Here is a 26234-nt window from a genome sequence, read left to right on the forward strand (position 1 = left end):
TTCCTTATTAAAGCACGGTTCCCTCACACGACCCTTTCCTCCCTGCCTGACGGGTACATACTTATCCAGGACACTCAATAGTTGCTCCTTGAACCAGCTCCACATATCAATTGCGCCCATGCCTTGAAGCCTACTTTTCCAAGCCACGCATCCTAAGTCGTGCCTCACCGCATCATAATTTCTCTGCCCCCAGCTATAGCACTTGCCCTGCAGTGCACACTTATCCCTCTCCATCACGAGAGTAAAAGTCACTGAATTGTGGTCACTGTCCCCAAAGTGCTCACCTACCTCCAATTCTAACACCTGGCCTGGTTCGTTACCCAGAACCAAATCCAGTATGGCCTCACCTCTTGTTGGCCTATCTACATATTGTGTCAGGAAACCCTCCTGCACACATTGGACAAACACCGACCCATCTAACGAACTCGAGCTATAGCTTTCCCAGTCAATATCTGGAAAGTTAAAGTCTCCCATAACAACCACCCTATTACTCTCACTCTTCTCCTGAATCATCCTCTCAATCCTTTCTTCTACGTCTCTAGGACTATTAGGAGGCCTGTAGAAAACTCCCAACAGGGTGACCTCACCTTTCCTATTCCTAACCTCAGCCCAAACTACCTCAGATGGCGAGTCTTTATCCATCGTCCTTTCCACCGCTGTAATACTATCTTTGACAAGCAATGCCACACCTCCCCCTCTTTTACCTCCACCTCTGACCCTACTAAAGCATTTAAACCCTGGAACCGCAACAGCCAAACCTGTCCCTCTTCTACCCATGTCTCCGTAATAGCCACAACATCGAAATCCCAGGTACCAACCCACGCTGCAAGTTCACCTACCTTATTTTGTATACTTCTTGCATTGAAGTATACACACTTCAAGACACTTTCCTGTTTACAGGCACCCTCCTTTGAGATTTATGCCATGTTCCTAACCTCCCTACACTCCAGATTCTGCACCCTAAAGCTACAGTCTAGGTTCCCATGCCCCTCCCTCCTGCACCATCCCTGTAGCCACGCATTTAACTGTTATCTCTCCCTATTCCTCGACACTCTATCACGTGACACAGGTAACAAACCAGAGAAAACAACTCTGTTTGTTCTAACTCTGAGCTTCCAACCTAGCTCCCTGAAAGCCTGCCTAACATCCTCAGCGCTCCTCCTACCTATGTCGTTGGTGCCAATGTGGACCACGACTTCGGGCTGCTCCCCCTCCCCCTTAAGGACCCGGAAAACACGATCAGAGACGTCGCGTACCCTTGCACCTGGGAGGCAACATACCAAATGTGAGTCTCTCTCGCCCCCACAGAACCGCTTATCTGTGCCCCGAACTATCGAGTCCCCAATAACTACTGCTCTGCTCTTCTCCACCCTTCCCTTCTGAGCAATGGGGACAGGCTCCGTGCCAGAGGCCTGTACCCCATTGCTTACCCCTGGTAAGTTTTCCCCCCCCCCACAAGTATCCGAAACGGTATACTTGTTCTTGAGGGGAACAGCTGCAGGGGGTCCCTGCACTGGCTGCTTCCTCCAAGTCCCCCTCACTGTCACCCATCTGTCTGCAATCTTTGGAGTTACTACTTCCCTAAAGCTCTGATCTATGACCCCCTCTGCCTCCCGAATGATCCTAAGTTCATCCAACTCCAGCTCCAGTTCCCTAACACGGTCTTGGGGGAGCTGGAGATGGGTGCACTCCCTGCAAGTGTAATCAGCAGGGACGACCATGGCATCCCTCACCTCAAACATGTTGCAAGAGGAACATTGCACTGCCTTCACTGCCATCCCTCTAAAAGTAACCTTTTTAAAAAAAAACTAGGTCTAAAGAATAGAACAAGCAAAATGCAGCACTTACCTACTTACCACAACGGGACTTATTATTAGGTTAGAGGAGGAGGGAGGGTGGGAGGCACTAAAGAAGTTGAGGGTTTGGTTAAGAAAATGCAGGAAGCATATGTCAGGTATGGACAGGATAGATCAAGTGAATCCTTAGAAGAGTATAAAGGAAGTAGGAGTATACTTAAGAGGGAAATCAGGAGGGCAAAACGGGGACATGAGATAGCTTTAGCAAATAGAATTAAGGAGAATCCAAAGGGTTTTTACAAATATATTAAGGACAAAAGGGAAACGAGAGTGAGAATAAGGCCCCTCGAAGATCAGCAAGGCAGCCTTTGTGTGGAGGCACAAAAAATGGGGAGATACTAAATGAATATTTTGCATCCGTATTTGCTGTGGAAAAGGATATGGAAGGTATAGACTGTAAGAAAATAGATGGTGACATCTTGTAAAATGTCCAGATTACAGAGGAGGAGGTGCTGGATGCCTTGAAACGGTTAAAGGTGGATAAATCCCCCAGGACCTGATCAGGTGTACCCGAGAATGCTGTGGGAAGCTAGAGAAGTGATTGCTGGGCCTCTTGCTGAGATATTTGTATCATCGATAGTCACAGGTGAGGTGCCGGAAGACTGGAGGTTGGCAAACGTGGTGCCACTGTTTAAGAAGGGCGGTAAAGACAAGCCAGGGAACTATAGACCGGTGAGCCTGATCTCGGTGGTGGGCAAGTTGTTGGAGGGAATCCTGACAGACAGGATTAATATGTATTTGGAAAGGCAAGGACTGATTAGGGATAGTCAACATGGCTTTGTGCGTGAGAAATCATGTTTCACAAACTTGATTGAGTTTTTTGAAGAAGTAACAAAGAGGATTGAGGAGGGCAGAGCAGTAGATGTGATCTATATGGACTTCAGTAAGGCGTTCGACAAGGTTCCCCATGGGAGACTGATTAGCAAGGTTAGATTTCATGGAATACAGGGAGAACTAGCCATTTGGATACAGAACTGGCTCAAAGGTAGAAGACAGAGGGTGGTGGTGGAGGGTTGTTTTTCAGACTGGAGACCTGTGACCAATGGAGTGCCACAAGGATCGATGCTGGGCCCTCTACTTTTTGTCATTTACATAAATAATTTGGGTGCGAGCATAAGAGGTCTGGTTAGTAAGTTTGCAGATGACCCCAAAATTGGAGGTGTAGTATACAGTGAAGAGGGTTACCTCAGATTACAACAGGATCTGGACCAGATGGGCCAATGGGCTGAGAAGTGGCAGATGGAGTTTAATTCAGATAAATGCGAGGTGCTGCATTTTGGGAAAGCAAATCTTAGCAGGACTTATACACTTAATGGTGAAGTCCTAGGGAGTGCTGCTGAACAAAGAGACCTTGGAGTGCAGTTCATAGCTGCTTGAGGGTGGAGTCGCAGGTAGATAGGATAGTGAAGAAGGCGTTTGGTATGCTTTCCTTTATTGGTCAGAGTATTGAGTACAGGAGTTGGGAGGTCATGTTGCAGCTGTACAGAACATTGGTTAGGCCACTGTTGGAATATTGCATGCAATTCTGGTCTCCTTCCTATTGGAAGGATGTTGTGAAACTTGAAAGGGTTTAGAAAAGATTTACAAGGATGTTGCTATGGTTAGAGGATTTGAGCTATAGGGAGAGGCTGAACAGGCTGGGGCTGTTTTCCCTGGAGCATCGGAGGCTGAGGTTTATAGAGGTTTACAAAATCATGAGGGGCATGGATAGGATCAATAGACTAAATCTTTTCCTTGGGGTCGGGGAGTCCAGAACTAGAGGGCATAGGTTTAGGGTGAGAGGGGAAAGATATAAAAGAGACTTAAGGGGCAACTTTGTCATGCAGAGGGTGGTACGAGTATGGAATGAGCTGCCAGAGGATGTGGTGGAGGCTGGTACAATTGCAACATTTAAGAGGCATTTGGATGGGTATATGAATAGGAAGGGTTTGGGGGGAATATGGGCCGGGTGCTGGCAGGTGGGACAAGGTTGGGTTGGGACATCTGGTCGGCATGGATAGGTTGGACCGAAGGGTCTGTTTCCATGCTGTACATCTCTATGACTCTATAACTGGCAATCGATGTGTTGAGCATCATCTCCCATTCTTATGAGGGTGCCTGTCAGCCTTTTATTGACTTCCTTGCTCTCCCTGTCTTATTTTTCTCCACATCATATACGTGGACATCCTCTCCCTTTCCACAGAGTGTTGAAGAATCCACAAATCCATCATTCTATCATTCTGTAATCTAGTTTTGGGTTTTTGCACATGTCTCTCAGAGATATTTGAAAACAATTAATGTGTAACAAATTACTTGGCATAAAGTGAATAGTATTGTATGGCAAATGTTTCGTGCATAACAAGATTCCACAAACAACAATGAGATGAATGAACAGCCAATTTTATTTTCTTTTGATGGTATTAATTGAAGGAAGAATGTGAGCATGGACACTAAGGAATGCCATGTTTTGTTTAAAGTAGTGGCAACAGATCTTGAATGTTTTTCTGGAGTACTGGAATAGGAAGAAGAAATCTAAGTTTAATGTCTTTACTCATGTGGAATGAGACCACCTGTAGTTCTGCATTCTCTCAGCAATGGACTGAATTATCAGTCGAAAATATGTGCTCAAGATTGGGATTTGCCTCTAATTTATATTCAGCTGATGAAATCAAATGAAGTTAGCATGAGACGCATGCGAGCTTGAAGAGTTGATATTTTATATGTAGATTTCTTGATGCTAATATTACAGTACTCGAGCTGGTTCTAACATCTGAAATAGACTGTGGTCTACTATTTGCATCAGGGTTATTGAGTTGAAAACTTCAGAAAAATGCTGGATCATTTGAAAAGTTTGGAATTCTTAGGATCTGTAGATACTGTAACTTAAAGAAATATATCTTGGGTATGTTTTATGATAGAGCAAATTTAAATATTGATTAATATAAATTATATACAAATTTGCACCCCAGTATTGCCTCCAAACACCCTTGACATTTTTATCCATTTATACTTTAATGTGCTGAAATAAGGATGTAAGGACATAATTGACCAGAGAATAAGCTACTGTACATGAGTCTCCTTTGTCTTTTAGAAGCAATAGTATTTTGACCAATTGAATCATGATTTAGAATTTGGGGTATTGAAATTGTTTGTACTGCAAGAGAATTAAGATGTTGGATGAACGTTAATTTATTAAACAGAACTGAGTTAAGCTATCTAATTTGGAGCTTCATGGGAGCAAAGTTTATTTCAATTTTTGATGTTTTAATTAGTTATCCTTCAAGAATATTCAAGTATTTTTCTTAAAAGAAGCTCTCCATTTGAACAGGATGTAGAAAAGGATGAAAGAAGGCTTTTGAACCAGTGATGTATCTCAGCTGGAGTAGTTGTCATTATAATTTGATAATATGATTACTGGAATTATTTCCTTTGCGTCCACCCTTTTAATGAGATACCAGTAATTTTCCCGTTGTTTTTCCAAGTTGATAAGATGTAAGTTTACGCTTTCCATTGGCAAATCTTATTTCCTTGCCACTTTTAATGCCACAGTGTATTTTCTATGCTACTGATCTAAAATATGACTTTTTCTTTATGAAACCTTGAATTTTGCTTTGATAATATTTTCCATGTAATACTGTCGATTAATTAATTAATATTTATGAAAAGGAGAGTAGGGGTTTGGGCAGCTCTGTCTTGTCGGCACATTCAGCTGGAAACATGCAAGTTTAGATTTTACATTTGGATTGTTTTCCAGCATTTTTCTCTCGCACTGATAAGCTGCTCTCTTGCCCTCACCTTCATGTGCTGCTGGCCCCTATATGCTCCTTCCACCCACCAATCCTCCACCACTAGCATTCCACTCCTGAAATTAGGTCAGAAGTATCTGATATTGCTTTTTCATTCCATATCCCACATATTAGAAGTAGGTTGCGGATATAAATAAAAGCAACATGCAAGCAATTTTCATCGTTATTTAATGTTGAATTTTCTGTTATGAGGCAAGCAGTTCAATTATATTTGCTAATGTCACAAAATCAATCTAATAAACTTCTTTCCCAGAGTTCACAACCTCCTGAAAGGAAACACAAAATGAAAAGTAGCTGACACAATATTAATTACTATTGCACTTCAAGACCCCTCAAAAGGGCTCAGTGCTCTTTGGCAGGTCAATGCTATCTTAAGCCGAGCTTTGTTTCTGAAAATCTTCTTTTGCTGAATTTCACATTTTAACTGTAACACAGTCAAAGAAAGGATGTAAAATGGATGAAAGATTTACTGTTTCCAAGGTTACACTAACCCATTTTAAAAAGGGATAGTTTCTTCAGTAAAATTGTGCTAGAGAAATTATGAGAAATATTTATCATTTTATTCCATAATCTAATTTCAAGGTCCATGTCTTACTAAGATCAATTATATTTTGTTTTATTCAGTGCTGGTTATTGTATTACAGAAAAGTAGGTTAACCTTTCAGTAATGGACCTATGGCAAGTTCAAATGCGCAAATAAAACATTCTTATAATTGGCCAAGGACAAGTGCTCCGAATGAATGTTCAAGAACATTATCACAGAAAGTATACAAAAAATGTTTGAATTTGATAAATGTTTGATAAAAGAATGACAACATGGCCTGGAATCTCTTGAACGTAAATTGTTTCCTCTTCCTCCTCCAAGGAACGCCTTTTTAAGAAAATCCTTTTTACTGCAACAATGCAGGAAGTGTTTCTTTTAGAATTCACAGCGTCAAGTGAAAACTAGGCACTTTCAATTTTAAATTCCCTGAAGACCTTGTATTTAGCTTAATTGATTGAGTTCCTGTGGAGTGCAACTGTAGCACAGATCTTTAGAGCAACTTTCAAGCACAAAACACGACTTAACAAAGTGGGTAAGTTCAAAGTGGTGGGGGGAATGCAGAAAACAGCAGTCACTGATCTTCTTTTGATGCTATGAATTATATTTCAGAAATTACTGTGAAAGTGCTCTCCTTTACAATGTTCTTGTTTTAAATACTTGTGTTGCAATTCTTGAAAAGGAGCAGAGAGATTAACTTGCAACCATGTCTTCCAAAAATGTTGTTGCCAGATAGTTCATAAGATTGCAGTGTGAATCCATCTCCAATTATGTTTTTGAGCAGTTGGTTCCCTGCCTCAGCAAGGGATCCAGAATCACGAGAGTTGATCTCTGGTTAAAGTGAACCTGCATTACTTAAAATTATCCTGGACCTCTTAAGGTGGAGTTGCATTGCAGTTGGACCAAGTGCTTCATATCATTTTACAACTGACTCTGATCTACCAAAGAGGGAAGAATAGTGTTACACAGGGGCAGAGTTCAGGATTTTCAGATGGAGAAGAGGCTCTGGTCTGTCTCTTCTTTCCTCATCATAGAGTCATAGAGCTGGACGGCATGGAAACAGACCTTTCAGTCCAACTTGTCCATGCTGACCAGCTATCCTAAATTAATCTAGTCCCATTTGCCAGCATTTGGTCCATATCCCTCTAAACTCTTCCTATTCATATTCCCATTCGGATGCCTTTTAAATGGTGTAATTGTACCAGCCTGCACCACATCCCCTTGCAGTTCATTCCATACAAGCACAACCCTCTGTGTGACAGTGTTGCCTCCTAATTTTGGATTCTTTTATCCTGGGAAAAAGATCTTGCCTATTCACTCTATCTACCCTTCATGGTTTTATAAACTTCTGTAAGGTCACCCCTCAGCCTCTGATACTCTAGGGAAAATAGCCCCAGCCTATTCAGCCTTACTGTATAGCTCAAACTCTCTAACCTTGGTAACATCCTTGTAAATCTTGTCTGAACCATTTCAAGTTTCACAACATCCTTCCTGTGGTCGGGAGACCAGCATTGCGTGGAGTACTCCAAAAGTGGCCTAACCACTGTCCTGTACAGGTTATGTCCACAACATAACCTCCCAACTCCAATACTCAACGTATTGACCATTAATGGCAAGCATACCAACCACTGCCTTCACTGTCCTGTCTACCTGTGACTCCACTTTCAAGGAACTATGATCCTGCATTCCAAGGCTTTTTTGTTCAGAAACACTGCCCGGACCTTACCATTAAGTGTTAAATTCCTGCCTTGATTTGCCTTTACAAAAAGCAGCACCACACGTTTATCTAAATTAAACTCCATCAGCTGTTAACCGAAAGGTTGGTGGTTCGGGCCCCACACCCAGGGACGGTTTATTTATTGCAACATTTAAGAGGCATTTGGATAGTTATATGAATAGGAAGGGTTTGGAGGGATATGGGCCAGGCGCTGGCAGGTGGGACCAGAATGGTTGGGATATCTGGTCGGCATGGACGAGTTGAACTGAAGGGTCTGTTTCCATGCTGTACATCTCTGACTGTATCTGCCATTCCTCAGCCCGTTGACCCATGTGACCACGATCTCATTATACTCTGAGATAACCTTCTTCACTGTCCACTACACCTCCAATTTTGGTGTCACCTGCAAACTTACTAATATAGCTCCTATGTTCACATTTAAAGCATTTATATAAATGACATAAAGCAGTGGAAACACTACCAATCCTTGTGGCACACCACTGGTCGCAGGCCTCCAGTCTGAAAAGCAACCCTCCACCAACACCCTCTATCTCCTGCCTATGAACCAGATCTGCATCCAAATGGCTAGTTTCCTCTGTATCATGTGATCTAACCTTGTTAACCAGTCTACAATGCGGAAACTTGTTGAACTTACTAAAGTCCATATAGATTGTGTCCACCGCTCTGCCCTCATCAACCCTCTTCATTACTAGTTCAACAAACTCAATTAAGTTGGTGAGACATGATTTTCTACCCACAAAGCCATGTGAAGTGTCCTTGTCTTTCCAAATACGTGTAAGTCCTGTCCCTCAGGATTCCCTCCAACAACTTGCCCACCACTAATGTCAGGTTCACGGTCTACAGTTCCCTGGCTTTTCTTTACTATCTTTCTTAAATAGTGGGTGTTTGGAAGTTTAAAATCCCCTACCATTACCATTGGAAGTCTATAGTACAATCTAAATTAGGTGATCATCCCTTTCTTATTTCTCAGTTCTACCCAAATAACTTCCCTAGACATATCTCCAGGATTGTCCTCCCTAAGTACAGCCATAATGTTATTCCTCATCAAAAACGCCACTCCCCATCCTGTTCTTGTTCTCCTTTCTATTCTTCCTATAGGATCTATACCCTGGAACATTAAGACCATAAGACCATAAAGCTGCCAGTCCTGTCTATCCCTGAGCCACGTCTCTGTAATTGCTGTGATATCCCAGTCCCATGTTCCCAAACATGCCCTGAATTCATATGCCTTACCTATGAGGCCTCTCGCATTTAAAATAAATGCAGTTTAATTTATCAGTCCTATCTCATTCCCTGCTTTTTTCCTGCCTGCCCTGAGTGTTTGACTCGCTCTTTTTCCTAACTGCACCAGTCTCAAACTGATCCATTTTCTCCCTGTCTCCCTGCTGTCCACTCCAACTCCATCAACCCACCCCCAAACTGATTTAAATCTTCCCAGGCAGCTCGAGCAAATCTCTCCGCCAGTGTAATAGTCCCTTTCCAATTCAGGTGTAATCTGTCCTCCTGATATAGGTCACTTCTACCCCAAAAGAGATTCCACTCATCTTTTCTTCCTGCTGACAGTGTTGTGCTGTAACAAGCAGTCTGGAGGACTCTTGTGGTGCAGTGGTTGTGGCCCTACCTCTGAGCTTGGAGACCCAAGTTCATGTCTAACCTACTCCAGAGATGTGTAAATGTTCAACAGGTTAATTAGAAAATATCTGCAGTAGTCTGCCATGACTGTTGATATGCAAAGTGTTGCAGGGCTCATCCAAAGCAGTCCAGGAGGCATTGTTTTAGCATCCTAGTAACCACCTCTATTACATTTTATGCAGCAGCATGTATGTGTAAAATAGTCATTAGATAACTCATTGCCCAGTAGCCTAATGATACAAATGCAGATGGCACAGGAGATTGCCACAGAATGAAGACCTCCAAACTCTTCTTAAGATACCAGGTATTGACCTGCATGATTCAGCATTAATGGCTGCAGCTGAATGTTGAAGATGTTCACCTGGCTGAGATACATCCTTTCAGAATTTAAACATGATGCATACAGAGTGAAACGTGCTTGTCTGCTCTGGCAGCGGATTATGAAATGTGGTCTGCTCTGTCTGAACGCAGTGTGTCATTGAACCAAGCTTGCACAAGTTCCTACCACAGTCAGTTTCACAGCCGCTGCCAATGCAGTCCTAACATGAATGTCTAACCCATTGTTCCTGGCTTCCGTTTACATCGGCGAATTGCTAGAAGAGATACTGCTTCTATTTGAGAACCTTACCACTCCACTTCCCCCTCCTCTGAGCGCCAAAATGCTGATATTGGCATCAAACAGGAAGGTCAGGCAGCATCCAAGGAACAGGAGAATCGACATTTTGGGCATAAGCCCTTCTTCAGGAATGAGGAAAGTGTGTCCAGCAGGCTAAGATAAAAGGTAGGGAGGAGGGACTTGGGGGAGGGGCGTTGGAAATGCGATAGGTGGAGGGAGGTCAAGGTGAGGGTGATAGGCCGGAGTGGGGTAGGGGCGGAGAGGTCAGGAAGAAGATTGCAGGTTAGGAAGGCGGTGTGAGTTCGAGGGATTTGACTGAGACAAGGTGGAGGGAGGGGAAATGAGGAAACTGGAGAAATCGGAGTTCATCCCTTGTGGTTGGAGGGTTCCCAGGCAGAAGATGAGGCGCTCTTCCTCCAACCGTCGTGTTGCCATGGTCTGGTGATGAAGGAGTCCAAGGACCTGCATGTCCTTAGTGGAGTGGGAGAGGGAGTTAAAGTGTTGGGCTACGGGGTGGTTGGGTTGGTTGGTCCGGGTGTCCCAGAGGTGTTCTCTGAAACGTTCACCTCTGGGACACCCGGACCAACCAACCCAACCACCACGTAGCCCAACACTTTAACTTCCCCTCCCACTCCACCAAGGACATGCAGGTCCTTGGACTCCTTCATCGCCAGACCATGGCAACACGACGGTTGGAGGAGGAACGCCTCATCTTCTGCCTGGGAACCCTCCAACCACAAGGGATGAACTCAGATTTCTCCAGTTTCCTCATTTCCCCTCCCCCAACCTTGTCTCAGCCAAATCCCTCAAACTCAGCACTGCCTTCCTAACCTGCAATCTTCTTCCTGACCTCTCCCGTCCCCACCCCACTCCGGCCTATCACCCTCACCTTGACCTCCCTCCACCTATCGCATTTCCAATGCCCCTCCCCCAAGTCCCTCCTCCCTACCTTTTATCTTAGCCTGCTGGACACACTTTCCTCATTCCTGAAGAAGGGCTTATGCCCAAAACGTCGATTCTCCTGTTCCTTGGATACTGCCTGACCTGCTGCGCTTTTCCAGCAACACATTTTCAGCTCTGATCGCCAGCATCTGCAGTCCTCACTTTCTCATCAAACAGGAAGGACATATTAGTTGACGACATGATCATCTTACCCTTTGGAGGTTGCTCAAGGCACTCACTATTATGGCATTCTGTGCAACATTTACAAGCAGTCTACAACCATGCCATAAATCCCAATTTGGTCCTCATGCTGTTTATATCAAATTTTTATGGCTGAAGTTAACTAAAGGATTTAGACTGATTATATCCATAATGAGCATTCGATAAATGGGTAATCTTGGTTTAACAACTCAAATTTTGTTCTTTCCCTTACTTTGCAGATTTTCTAAAGACTTATTGGATTATTCCAAAATAATTTGAGACTTAAATTATGCTGAGTTGTTAACATACTGTTTCAAGCCAAAGAATGTAATGGAAGATATAGTCCCTGAGCATTGCTGAATTCTGGGAACGGTTTAAAATGGTATATGCAAATATAGTGCACTGTTTGTCATAATATCTGATTCACTGTAAGTTTAAACTTGCTTTTTTGAAACAAAACATATCTTAAAAGTAAACTTTCATTCCTTGTTTTCCTTAATAGAGCACAGAGCAAGTAACAGCATTTTGTCGTGGTCTGCATGAATTAAGTCCATCGAACATGTCATCACAGCCTTCAGATTCTTTACCCCACCAAGTGCCATCTCGGCAACTCACTGATGCTGATAAATTACGTAAGGTCATTTGTGAACTCGTGGAAACAGAACAGACATATGTGAAGGTAAAAATACTACCATATATAGTTGTGTATAGGTTGATCTCATGTATAAGCCGATCCCTTATTTTTGGCCAAAAAATCTTGTATTTTCCACACACCTTGTGTATAAGCCGACTCTCCTATATCACATTATAAACCTCTTGCAGAGGAAACTGCATGTTCCCATTAACTTATTTTGCTGAAATTTCATAGATTTTTCAGAAAATATCTGCTTAAGAAAATAAGTCAATGTTCCCATTAACCCACTTAACCGAAATCGCATTCATTCATTCATTCATACCAGTAACTCTACTCATCGCTCTTTGTTTTCTACCAGTATATCGCATCTCCATTCATTCATAATTCTACTTATCACACTTCGGTTTACTTCAGCGCGTTTTGATTCATTCATTCATACCGGTACTAAGTCTATCGATACTTATTGCACTTTGTTCATTGTACATCCAAAAGTTAATATCACTAAAATAATCATTTTAATTGTGCCATTATGTCTGAATAAAAGTGAGATATATTAACTACATACTGGTATATCTTTTACATTTCATTATACTGCTTTGTTCAGTTTCAAAACAATATGAGGAATAACATTAAATCCACTCATGTAGAAGATTTTGCGGGATAAATCGTTCCTTTTTTAAAATCCAATTTTGTATTAATCGGTGTTGGTGTAATTATTCTAAGTTAATTAACAATTAGTGCTGTCTTTAGAATAATAGTGTGGGTGTGCAGTTTAGGTTTCATTTCTTTAATTTGAGCAGATTGTTGAGTCAGTTGCTGTGTAACGGGGCCTCCCCCTTCTCCCCCCCCCCCTGCCCCCCCCCCACTCCCCCTGTGGCTAAGTTCCCGCCCTCTTCTTCTCCTCCCCCCAACTTAGCACAACATTACAAACCTCCAGTCCTTTCACCAGCACAGCTCCATACAGGTGCACAACAGGGAGGCAGTGCAATCACCCATCTCCAATGACATCACTGCCCACTAATCAGAGCAGCCACCTGCATGATGGGCAGGCCACTAGACAATCAGAGCTGCGGGCAAGAAACCTGCCCACCCGACCATCACAGAGATTGGAACTCCATGTACCATATCAGAGAATGTAGCAAATTGAGATTAGTTTGTGTTCCTGACTCAGACCTGGCAGGAAGGTGGACAGTAGAAGATTAGGATTCAGTAACTATTTAGGATTCTTCAGGTGGGATTAGTTGTGTAATCAAATCGGCTTCTAATAATAATAATATGGTATTTCGAACTAGAGCAAGCATTTCAGCCTCTCAAAAACAATACCTCGAGTATAAGTCAACCCCCTAATTTCAGCCTTCGAAACTTGACCTATACATGAGTATTTGTGGTAGATACAGGAGTGACAGGAATCTATTTATTTTTAAAAAAATGTCATTTCATGACACTTGGTTTATTGTACTGCTTTGAATTATTGTATTTACATGAACGTTAGGCTTATGTTTCAATCAATTGTCTATCTTATTCTGTGTCCCCATACAGAATGTTGACCTTTAGACTCTAAATGTATGAAATGACCGATGTTAAGTAGCAGAAAGACTCCCTCATTAGCCTTACTATCTGTGGATTGGGAGAGCACCAGTACTGAGGGGTCCTGTTCCCGAATGTTATCCAGTGATCACAGCATGCTGTGTGGGTTGATATGTGATAATATATGAACAAACTATTCATCTGAAGACTTCCATGGTGGGTTAGACTGTTCATAACAACTGGGTTGACACATGAAGAATAATCACTTGGAAACCCAGTTATTTCTTGAACCATGTCCTCATCTGTGTCACCCTCTCCAAGAGAGGAGGATTGAGTGTGGGAGATTAGCTTGAATATTTTTGCAACTGCTGTACTTAAAATCAGCTAAATTGACTTTTTATTTAGTCAAGAGAACCTAGCTACTGGTTTCAGGATGAAGCATCTCTTTTTCAATCATAAGCCATTTTACAGTAACTTAATATTGATTGTGTCTATATATGATGCTCATATAATATTATAAGAATAATGAGAGCATGTCAGTGTTTTACAAGTTAATTTCTTGGAAGTAAAATGGTTCTGTGTTGCAGCATTGCCATTGTAATATTTCAGGTATTTGTGATGCAAGTATGTTAATGAAACCAATGTAACATATTTATTAGTCTTTTTTTTAAGGTTCCAATGAAGGGTACAGATGGGAATCTGTCTTTTTTCTTCACAGACATATACTGGAAATATATAACCAGGCTATTTTACTTTTAGAGAACACTGAAAAATATTTTTAAGAAGATCAGTTTGAAATAATGCAGAAACTCTCATTGTGAAAATTGTTGTGAATTCCCTTCAAATATTGCTTTGATCTGTTAATTGCTGAATTTACAACCTTGAAAAATGAAGTGCAGTAGTTCTGGCTTAGCTTTGTTGGAACCTGGGTATGGATTTATGAAGAGGTTAAATGTAGTGCAGCAATGTGTAAAATTGGGCTTATTTTTAAATATGAGAATTTTTACTGAAATATTTTTTGTAAATCTGCTAAAGTTTAATGTTTGGTTCACAGGATCTGAATTATCTCTTGGAGAAATATTTGAAACCTCTGCAGAAAGAAGTCTTTCTTACTCAAGATGAGGTAAGGAAATATATTTTCAAACAGGAATGGTTAAAAAAACAATCATTATTATTTTGTGAATCAATCTTTTGGTTTGCTGTTTATTTTTCAGCTTGATGTGCTTTTCGGAAACTTGAGAGAAATGGTTCAGTTCCAAGTGGAATTCTTGAAAACACTAGAAGATGGTGTAAGATTGGTATCTGACCTTGAAAAGCTTGAAACAGTCAATCAGTTCAAGGTAAAATTGTTTCAAAGTTCACAGATTATGATCAGTTTCCCCTGCACAGTATGCAATTTTCTCTTGTGTTTTTCTTTATTATATCGCCTGGCAGTTTTTTGTTCAGTAAGTAAAATCCCATGAGAGAAAGAAGAGAAATAATTATATCATTGTGGATTTTTTTCCATGTATTTTTCACCAAGGCAAGGTAATATGAAATACTGATAGCACAAGCAATGAGACAAAATCCAGTATGTAATGAAATCCAGTATGTATGTCAGAAATTCAGCAGCTCTGACAGCAACTGTGGAGAGAGAAACCAAGATATGAGCCAAATCCCATAATTCTTCAAAAGATCTCTTGTCGAGATCTCCAGCATCTGAAGTATTTTGAGAACACAGTAGGTGTTCTGATACATTTTTGTAAGACTGAGATCACATTTATGTTGATTGTATAGTTCAAGAAAATCTATGGGATGATGCGTCACTGTGCACTTTGTTGCTTTTGCTGTCTCTATCTGGCTATTATTTTTAGTTTTACACGAATGAAGATTGAAGGTTTTCAGGAAACCATATTTTCGTAGAATCACAAAATAATACAACAGAGGGCCATTCTGTCCACTGGCTTGTGATGGCTTTTTAGACCACTATTGGGTAGCATGGTGGCTCAGTGGTTAGCACTGCTGCCTCACAGCACCAGGGACCCGGGTTCGATTCCAGCCTCAGGCGACTGTCTGTGTGGTGTTTGCACGTTCTCCGTGTCTGAGTGGGTTTCCTCCCACAGTCCAAAGGTGTGCACGTCAGGTGAATTGGCCATGTTAAATTGCCCATAGTGCTAGGTGCATTAGACAGAGGGAGATGGGTCTGGGTGGGTTCCTCCTCAGAGGGTCGGTGTGGGCTTGTTGGGCTGAGGGGTCTGTTTCCATACTGTTGAGAATCTAAAAATTAGTCCAAATCTCCCCCTCCCACTTTTCTTATAGCCTAGGTTTTTTTTCCCTTTCAATTGCTTATCCAATTCTATTTTGCATGTTCTGATTAAATCTGCTTTGACTGCCTCTTGTGAGTGTTGTGAGTAATGAGGAAGTGCTATTATAGTGCGGTGAAATGTACTGTTTAAAGTAGATACATGATTGTGAATTTATTACTGGGTTTCATATTTCCAGTGTGTGTCGTGAATCCTAGATCACAAGCGAGAATGAACAGGCAGCAATGGCAGGGACAGCTGCTGAAAGTCATACTTCTCCAGGGTTTGCTGACATAGGCATGAGCCAGGAGCCATGAGGGGTAGCGTGTGCTGCATTGTCAACAATTTTGTCACGAGAAAGTGTTTCTCTTTATTTCACAATCATTCATAATGTTGAAGATTACTATAAAATATCTTGCTAACTATCCCTACTCGAAGGAAAGGAACCCAAATTTCTCTTGATGTTGCTGAAATTTTTCATCTCTAGTGCCATTTCTGTAAATATTTTTCCTTGATAAGACCTTCACACATTTCCAAAAAAATGTTCTCTAAAGGGTCTAACTGGTGTTCAACTAACTTCTGATATGACATTTTTGCTTTGCTTCACTATGGGGCTCAGCAACTACTGACGGAAGGGTTGTGAGTAATGAGGAAGTGCTATTATAGTGCGGTGAAATGTACAGTTTAAAGTAGATACATGATTGTGAATTTATTACTGGGTTTCATATTTCCAGTGTGTGTCGTGAATCCTAGATCACAAGCGAGAATGAACAGGCAGCAATGGCAGGGACAGCTGCTGAAAGTCATACTTGTCCAGGGTTTGCTGACATAGGCAAGGGTGCATCCCCAGGAGCCATGAGGGGTAGTATTAAATCTGGATTGAACTAGTAGGCTTTCCATGATTGTCGCTATTGATTCAGAGGTAGTGAAGACTTCCCATTAAGCATGAATGCTTTGATGTCGCAGAGTATTGTGAGAATGTCATCATCCTTAGAATATATTGGCAAATTCAGTGGACTAACAATCAAATACACTGTTCAAAAACAGACCAAACACATTTTTTTGCACAATGGCATTCATACTTTACCTCCTCCAACCTTTCTATTCTATCCCATCAATTCATTATGCCCTAGTATTTATTATGCTCCCCCTTACATACATAAGTGTCAGTTTCCTGAACTATTCCTTGTGGTAGCTCTTCTTAGATTCTCTAAATGAAATATTTTCTCCCGAATTCCCTGTTGGATAGTGACTATTGCATATTTAAAGTCCCAGTTCTGCTCTCACAATTGGAAATACCTCTTCAACATATATCTCATTAAATCTAGGTTGATAGATACGGGGTTCCAATCCTAGTAGAATTATTTGAAGTCTTTGCATCCTCTCAAAATGCAAAGCTGCAAAGTTCTCCTATGTATTTTTTATACAGTGATGAGAATTGTGACAAGCAAATTAATCCAAAATTATGACCCAGCCTCTGTTGTGATCCCAGCTGTTGGTAGTAGCAGAGTGAAATTTGGCTTTAGACTATAAATTATACTTTTACAGTTTGGCTACCTTGGTGATCTATCAACAAATATATTTGTATGAGGCTGTCAGTGTACTTTGAGCAGAAATAAATTCCATCACAGAAAAATAAAGCTCTATGAGACAATGTGGAAAGATCTCATAAGTAGAAGATAGAAACATTCAAACATTTGTTTCCAGCAATATCCTTTACAAACACTAAATCCCAGTGAAGTATTGCTCCTGTCTTCACTTTCAAGATTCCTTACCCAGCTGACAAACTTGCAAAAGTTTATTTTCAGTGATTTTCTGCATGTTCACCACGTGTTTCTCTCTGTCTCTCAGCAAGACTTGAGCACGCTACTTTCTGACTGATCTCTAAGACAACCCCTTTTCCAGCCCTATCTACTTAGACTACTAAAATGCTTCCAACTTTTCTTCTACCAATGGCTGGAGACTGCCAAAACTATCAATGCTCTTTTGCTAGTATGGATCTTTTCTCCTGCACTTGGTCTCCGTGGTAGGCAAAAACTCAACTTGGTAAACACCAGCATTTCTCTCATCCAGGTAGCTTTTTTTTTCATTTAACTTAAGTCTCATGCTTTCTTGGAAATGCTGTTTTGAACTCAAAATTCAAAATGAATTTCTGACCTTCCTTAAAATGAAATCATTTTCACGGACCTAAAGGCAGAAGTCCATATACCTCTACTTCTAGAATCCAAATCCCCAATTAATAAAATATTTATCAACTTTCATCATAGTACGCAATTTCCATCTTTAGTTCTCTCATAACGAAAGAATTTGTAGAAGGACCTCTGTATTGTGCCTTATAGAGTTAGAAACTATTGCACAGAACGCCCAACTCTGCCTTGAGATGGTGCATTGCTTGGTTGCAATGATCAGGAGAAAGTAAGGACTGCGATGCTGGAGATCAGAGTTGAGAGTGTGGTGGTGGAAAAGCACAGCAGGTCAGGCAGCATCCGAGGAGCAGGAGAATTAACGTTTCAGGCATTAGCCCTTCAGGAATGATCAGGTAAGCCTGCATAAATGAAAATAATAGCCCTACTAACAACCTTTTGTCCAGCTTCAGCTGATCCAAGATTGAAAGTTTTTTTGTGGTATGGCTTATTAAAGTATGATTCTCCCTTATCATGTCATAGGATACTGGAAAATAGTTTACAGGAGTTTTGAAAATGCGGTGACACCACCTTTTACCTCACTGAACCATAAACATCCTGCTGCTATGGTCTATGACTGTTTATTTGTCAGGAGAAGTCTGCTTATTTTGCAATGACCCTCAATATCTGGAGTTTGTTCTGGTACTCCTCACCATCTAATGTTAGAATTTAGAATTAGGTTTTATTGTCACATGTACTCCTGTGCAGGGATACAGGAATACAGTGAAAAGTGCACAAAGTTGCCATTTTCCGCTGCCATCTTAAATACAAAAAAACAGAATTAACAGAAATAACCATCTTAGATACACAACCAAAAAAAATCTTGGATACAATAAATGAAAATGAAAAATAAACAAGAAACAGAGCCAAGAAGAAAGGGAAATGTCCATATCTTAAAGTCTTATCTCTGCAAGGTAAGTGAGCCTCCATCCCTGAAGTCACAAATCTGTGCTAACTTGTTGTCACTGCCGGCCCCTAGAACTGAGTCCATCTGCTGCTGCTGCTGCCCTTTGAACCCGGTTCTCGATCGCAGGAGCTTCATACAATACTACCCGCCTCTGGCCTTCTGAACTTGTTTCTCAATTCCTGCTTTGTTGCTGTCGTTCCGATGCTGTCAATGCTCCTCCAAAGCCGCAAAAGCCTTGAAAGGAAGAGAAACAAATGAAGAAGAACAGCAAAAGTAAAATTAAAAAAAGAAAGGCAGATGGAAGTGGACAAGCCCTGGGCTCGGCAGTGCAAATGCTGCGCTGCTACTCCATCTGCGCTGCCATCTTGAGGTTAGCAGCTGCAACTTACCCCAACAAACCAGAATGCATTCCATTCAGATCTGGTGATTTTTTCTGCTTTGAGGGCTTGCCAATCTTGAAATAACTCTTGAACTATCCATTTCTCCACTATCCCCTCTTTTTCTCATTAGCAGCAGTCTCTTTACAGTAAAGAGTAGTCTTTAGCACATCAGTGGTGCCTCTTGCCCCCAGAAAAAAAGCTCCATTGTGGCTCCATGCTTCCTTTAGATGACTTTTTTACTCTGTGTTCTGAAAGAAAATGTCAGTAGTTCACCGGCACATGTTCCCGGTGCAGCTGTGGAGAGGATTCTTCCTTTGGAAGAATCTGGAACTAAGAGGTCACTGTTTAAAAATCAGGGGTGACCTATTTAAAACCAAGACAAAGGAAAACATTTTCTCAGAGGGTTGAATCTTTGGAGTTCTTGAAAAGGTGTTGGAAACAGAGCACTTGAATATTTTAAAGACCAGAATTTGATCGACTCTTATTAATAAGTAAGAGGGTGAAAGATTATCAGGTTAGGCAGAAATGCAGATTCAAGGTTGCAATCAAATCACCCGCATGGTGGCTCAGTGGTTAGCATTGCTGCCTCATAGCGCCAGGGACCCAGGTTCAATTCCAGCCTCAGGCGACTATCTGTGTGGCGTTTGCACATTTTCCCTGTGTGTGAGTTTCCTTTGGGTGCTCCGGTTTCCTCCCACAATCAAAAGATGTGCAGGTCAGGTGAATTGGCGATGCTAAATTGCCCATTGTGTTAGGTGCATTAGTTAGAGGGAAATGGGTCTGGGTGGATTACTGTTCGGAGGGTCGGTGTGGACTTGTTGGGCCGAACGGCCTGTTTCCACACTAGGGAATCTAATCTAATCTAATCTTATTAAATGATGGAGCAAGCTCGAGGGGCTGAATGGCTTACAATTTGTAATTTGTATGGTTCACAGATAGTATTAATCAAAGTGCTAATTGATTATTTTGTGTTATTCTTGCAGAAAGTCCTGTTCTCCTTGGGTGGTTCATTTTTGTACTATGCTGATCGCTTCAAGCTATACAGTGCATTCTGTGCCAGTCATACAAAGGTTCCCAAGGTCCTTGTTAAAGGTAATTGTATTACGCTTTGAACATAGTTTAGGTTGCGTATCTTTCATCGTTATGAGTGCATTGTGCCTCTTGCTGTAATGGTTAGCATGAGAAATATTAATTGCTCTTAAGGAATAAGTATAAGATTCAGATAATCAGTAAATGAAGAAAATTCTAACACGAGAAGACCTGAATGTTGTTGAAGATTTTACTCACCACTTCCTTTCTAAAAATAGAATGCTTTTAACAACATAATATTCATAAGTTTCATATTTTGTTTTCTGCTTGTTACAATTTCTGTTTGTTACTTTTTATACTATTTTCGTTTAGCCAAAGTTAATCCAGCTTTTAAGGCCTTTCTTGATGCCCAGAATCCTAAACAGCAGCACTCATCAACATTGGAGTCCTACCTGATCAAGCCTATTCAGCGTGTTCTGAAATATCCCCTGCTTCTGAAGGAGCTGATCTCTCTTACAGACTCAGATAGTGAAGAACATTATCATCTAACTGGTAAGAATTGCATAGATGTTATATTTTTTCATGGTCTTTATCCATGGGGTAGAATAATCATGGGATACATACCTGTTTGCACTTGTGCATCATCAGGTCACAACATATAGACGAGAGCCTGAGAACAATCAAAGAGATAGAGGGTACGGTGAAGAAAATGCTTGTTCTCAGTATTGAAATATGGTAAAGATTGTGAGGACTAATGTATTGTTAGATTGATTAATATTGATTTATTTCTGCCACACTTAGGATCTTGTATGGTGATCCTCCAATGAATATTCCCATTACCTTTACGCAGAATGGTACCCAATTTATTTAGATTGAATATTTTTAACACTGAAACAAAATCCATTGCACTATATGTTCAATTTGTTGTAAATTAATTAAATGTTATTAAGATAGCCTAGAGTACTTCAAAATGGTGGGCTGAAATTGGCTGAATTCATTTATTATCCCATTAACTTTAAATGTATAGGTCCTTAAACAAATCTAATCAAACTGCTGAACACAATATTCAGAAAATTTAGTCAGATGCCCCTATGTTTATGATTAATCAAATATTTCTTAATTTCATTGTCATATTCATTTTCAAGAGAATGTCCCAATATCCCTTCTAGCTTGGGAAGGAGAAACACGCTGAAAGGGTTCCTCACTGTTCTAGTCATGTGTAAAGGATTACAGTGACTTTCTATATTTTGCCTTTCTTAAAGTATGGTTCCTTTAAAAGGAAGCAAATTTCAGCAAATATTGCTGTATTCTTTCTCGAGTACTGTTATTTTTCCATGAATTGGATGTGTTGTGGAGTGCTGACATTTTCTGGAGTGCAAGTTTTGCTAATACTGCAAAATAATGCAACTAATAGCTGGCAGACAAATAATATTGCATAAAATCCTTGAATTCTGTATCTGTGTTTTGGGGGAGTTTTACTTTGAATAATATACTTTATTTTCTCTAAACCCAAATGTACTGTAGATACAGGACTAAGTTTTCCCAGAATCTGACTGAGTGTCAGTTTCAGGGACTTTCAGTTAAGGTCTCTTTCTGAGCTTTAGTGACTTATTTCACCTCGTTATATTTGTAACATGTCCCAAGGCACCGCTCCATTGTGCTCATCAATGGTGGAAGTGCTCACTGCTGCAGGTTTCCCACTGCTGGTGCCATATAAACTTAGCAAAGTGTTGCGACACAAGGTAAACTTTCCTGCTTAATTTAAAATCTGCAACATAGAAAAGATTTATCCCATGCAGTAAATTCGAGTGGCCAAGAACTATGTAAAGTAAAAATTAACTATTTTATTTCTTAAAGTAAAACAGAGAATAATTAACTAACCACTATTTACAATTTATTTCTCTCACCTATCTTTTACCTTTTCTTCTATAATACTAGTCCAATAAAACTCCCAATTAAGATTTACAAAACAACACATCTCAAAACGAGGCAGCTGTAGGCTCTGGTCTTCGGACCTTCCTGTGTCGTCTTTCCTCCTTGTTAGAAATTTCTGCGTCACAGGCTACTGATCGAAAAGGTACTTTTAAGAGAGATATTTTTCTCAAGCAGTCTGTTACATGCTAGGTTTTGGCAGTTCTCCTCTCAACTTTTCCTCTGTCTTCTACCCCCAAAGCATCGGATTATCATTGGCTTTTAAGATTGTCAATATAATCAATTCAAACTGGATTGGAGTTTGATATTTTTCGGGGTCTAATTTAAACTGATTGGCCGAATTTGAATTTGTTTTTGTCTCCAGGCAATGAGCTAATCAAGTTGTTCAACCAAGTGTTACATACACTGTTGCCTTATTGAGAACACTTGGTGCTATGTCCGTTAGTTCTGCTTTTAACTCTCTTAAAGTACACCCACATCTTCATAACATATGCATGAGTTCAAGCATTGCAGGGAGGAACAGCCCTCAACAGTTGCAATGTGAGATGAATTGCCCCAGAAATAGCAAACAGAGAAACATTAACACACCACTTTGCTGACGGGAACCAGGCAAGCTGATGGATGGGGTGGTGCAGAGGATGTCCATCCTCTTTCTTCAGGTCTGTGAGAGGAGACCAAGACACTGGACCCTGCTAGCCTGGTCAGAGGTTGCCAGCTTAGTCAATGCAGTGACCATAACCTAGATAAAGACCCAACAGTGCAGAAAGAAGGTTAATGACCTTCTGTGCTCTGCAGGGGTAGGTAAGTGCAACCATCTTCTCTATTGTACCTCATGCTTGCTCGAAATGTGCCTCCGCACTCCCTCTAAATTCCCCCTCCACCCCCAAAAACGAGGGTTATGGTCCACCACACACTCTGTTGTATGCAATTGGCTATGTACATTGGTCAAACTGCTCAGAACATATTGCTCAGAAAATTTAGTAATAAGTCCCCATTGTATTTCCTCATTTTAGTTGCACTCACACCATCATCCGTCCAAACTGCTAACCCTTTCTTCATTTCTGACTCAGTCATTTGGTATACATCACCACATTTCCTCAAACTGTACCAATGCCACTAGCTGTGCCAGCCATATTCATCTCACTAAGTTCTTACATTGTTTCACTGCAGAGTACAGAGCCTACTATAGGTCAGACAGCACCAGAACGGGTGGTAGGCTGCCTGACATATGTCTTGGTCACCTTCTGAGGAGAGATTCCTTGCCTTAGCAGGAGTGAGTCACGCCCACCCTAGTAACAATGCCGACCTTAAAACTCTCCGCAGCCAAGTAAGATTCAATGCAATGTTCTGTGCTGCTGTCCCATTAGGACCATTATGAATATAGTCTTAACATGTCTCCACTCCTATTTCACAACTCATTCCCTGTTTCCCACAGATCTACAGACCTCTTGTGGAAGCTTTAGCAAGGTTTCCTCCTCCACACTCCATCAGGTCAAATACTGGCACCTCTGGGTATATTGGCTAGATTAGAGTCAACAGCACATCACAGGCCCATCTCCACAGTTGGCTGAGAAAGAGCACCCCAATTTGCCAGCAGTCAAGAGGACTGCGAGAGAGCAGGAACCTGCTTAACCCCAGACAGGAAAAGACCCATGTTGTCCAACTTCATTAAAGTGTACAGTCAAATGATCAATAGGCAGGTTTGTGAACATACATACTCAGGACAGTGGATTGAAAATTAGATGGATCCACCAACGCCAATTGTGCTGGTTCCAGCATGTAAGTGTTTGGTTGTCTCAATGGTTAGTAGCTGCAATGGAGAGCCAGGTCAAGCAGAATCCTCACTGGCTGCCAGAGTATTGCAGAATTGCAACTTATCATTTTAGCCAATGGCAGCCAACACCAACGACAAGGTAATAGAGGGATAAGGGACCTTGACCTCACTCCAGGTGCCTTTTCCTCACAGGGAGACTTGGCAGTGTTGGAAGAGAAACGATATTCAGGCCCCTCCCAGAAGTGTCCTCTTCGTACACCTCAGAGGTGTTTAGTCCCCCACCTCCACATTGCCTGCAAGGGACAATTCTGTGAAGTTCAAGTCAAGACGTGGGAAGCCTACATCTGCCCAGGATCCTTGCACAATGTCTGAGTCCTGTAGCCACCAATTCCCACAGGATTGTCCCCCAAACTCCAAGGTCAACAGTTTCCAATATAGGGCAGTCTCCCTGAAACCCAGTTGTGGATCTTGGGCCTGTAACTTGTCATAGTTGGAGGGCAAAAAGGAAAAGGAAACCTCCTGAGGGTACTTATGTGGCACAGGTGACACTTCATTGTACCTAGCATATTATATTTGTCATGATATTGGCACTTTAAATTATCTGCTGTCTAAGTAACTATCATTTTAGTTGCTGCTACAGGAATACAGCTACTGATGTTACTCTTTTCCATAATATGTAAGAACCTTGTCTGAAACGGTCATTTTGAATGTGGGAGCATCAGCTATGGGAAAGACTTCCAGCCTTCCTTCCAATATAATGCACCATTTCCAGCTCCTTAGATAATGAAGCAGTTTATGTTCAAATGCAGCAAGACTGAGAAGTAGCCAGTAACATTTGTGCACTTATTGTGCACAATACTGCATCATCCTATCATGGTAAAAGTTATGTTCCTCCTGTTCAATGCCATTACCCTTTCCCTTAAGACTTATGCTGCTCTCCCAGCTTTTCAGCATCCATCACAGCTCCTCTCTGCCTTACCTATTTGTTGTACAACACATAGAATGCTAGGGATATGCAGCAGCTTCTGTCTGGGCTCACTACAAGGGCCCCCAAACAGATGCAAATGTTGGAACCTCCTCTTCAAGAGGACTATCTCTTACCCAGTGATGGCCATCAAGGAAGAATGGGCTTCGTTGTGTCTGTGTACAGACACATTTAGGGTTGCGTGATTGATTCATCAACCATCAGTCCATGTCTCCCATGCATTCTGAAACAAATGTGGTAGCAATGATCACAGATGATTTGTACATTGATGGAGTTAGCTACCCATGCTGTGGTGCTCTTATTGCAACCTGTGTACAATCTCATGCAATCTGTGTACAATCTATAGCACCCCAGGTGAAGCCAGCTAAGTTGACAAAGCATAGTGCCTGGGCTATAATACTAGCTTTGTCATGGGGAAATGTGATGAAGCAGTGTGACCATGGGCAAATTGGTTGGTAACCACCTTGATTCATTTGTGGGTTGAGATTGAGAGATCCTACATAGATTTCTGAGTAGATGTTTAGAAGCAGCCAATCACAAGAAAAAGACAAACTCAACTATCACCTTGACAGGCACAGGGATAGAAAGACCACCAAACTTTGCCGATGACAAGCCAAGCTCCACTAGCTGACACAGTTCTGTGACAAAGGCCTGGGATATCCTCAGTCGGCAGCAGCACTGTGCTTCCAGGAGGAAATAACATTAAGGCTGATTGACTGTGGACACCTTGTACCTCCTGAGCAGCCTGAGCGAACCTTCTGCTGTGACATCCACATGTGGCAGCTGTGCAGCCACCGCTGGAGGTTGCTGCTGGTCCTGGACTTGCTGATGCATTTGTGTCTCCTCAGTTTCTTTGTGTCTTTGTATAGCAGCTCCAGAAACGATAACTCCTGCAGTTGGATCAGTTGCAACACTCACAAATAAGAGCTTACAATAGCATGCAGTAGGACATGGAGGCCTCCAATAAGCAAGGTCATGGGATACCTCTGCATGGAACTTTGTGACTTTATTCTGATGTAAGCAGCTCAAAAGATATTGCACCAGTACAATCCGAGATTGCAGGTGCAGTGGAATGACTGAAACCTTATTCCCCTCCCCCAAAAAACATACAGTCTGTCCCATACTGAACAATGCATGTTGTATCTTGGAGAAGAGTCAGTAGCCAATCTTGGAGATTGTCAAACATGGGCAGTATCTTCAGTTAACTAAAATCATAAAAGCATTGATCGATGGAACAATATGACAAGGTCATTCAAAGAGTATTGCTAGCTCAAGACAAAAATAAGTCTG

At 41.4% G+C, this 26234-nt stretch overlaps 1 protein-coding gene across 3 annotated transcripts in view; it reads left to right on the forward strand.

Moving 5' to 3' along the window:
- The window catches only part of tiam1a (TIAM Rac1 associated GEF 1a), a 333343-nt gene that overhangs the window by 280696 nt on the left and 26413 nt on the right, over positions 1 to 26234 (forward strand). For all 3 annotated transcript variants that reach the window (XM_043700703.2, XM_043700702.2, XM_043700705.2), the window contains 5 exons: positions 11814 to 11990; positions 14527 to 14595; positions 14687 to 14812; positions 20208 to 20316; positions 20626 to 20805. In XM_043700703.2, the coding sequence (XP_043556638.1) occupies positions 11814 to 11990; positions 14527 to 14595; positions 14687 to 14812; positions 20208 to 20316; positions 20626 to 20805 (661 nt within the window). The remainder of the gene's footprint in view (positions 1 to 11813; positions 11991 to 14526; positions 14596 to 14686; positions 14813 to 20207; positions 20317 to 20625; positions 20806 to 26234) is intronic.

This window comes from Chiloscyllium plagiosum, unplaced genomic scaffold (assembly GCF_037043375.1).
Source record: "Chiloscyllium plagiosum isolate Xiang-an unplaced genomic scaffold, Cpla_swu_hap1 HiC_scaffold_12, whole genome shotgun sequence".
NCBI lineage: Eukaryota > Metazoa > Chordata > Chondrichthyes > Orectolobiformes > Hemiscylliidae > Chiloscyllium > Chiloscyllium plagiosum.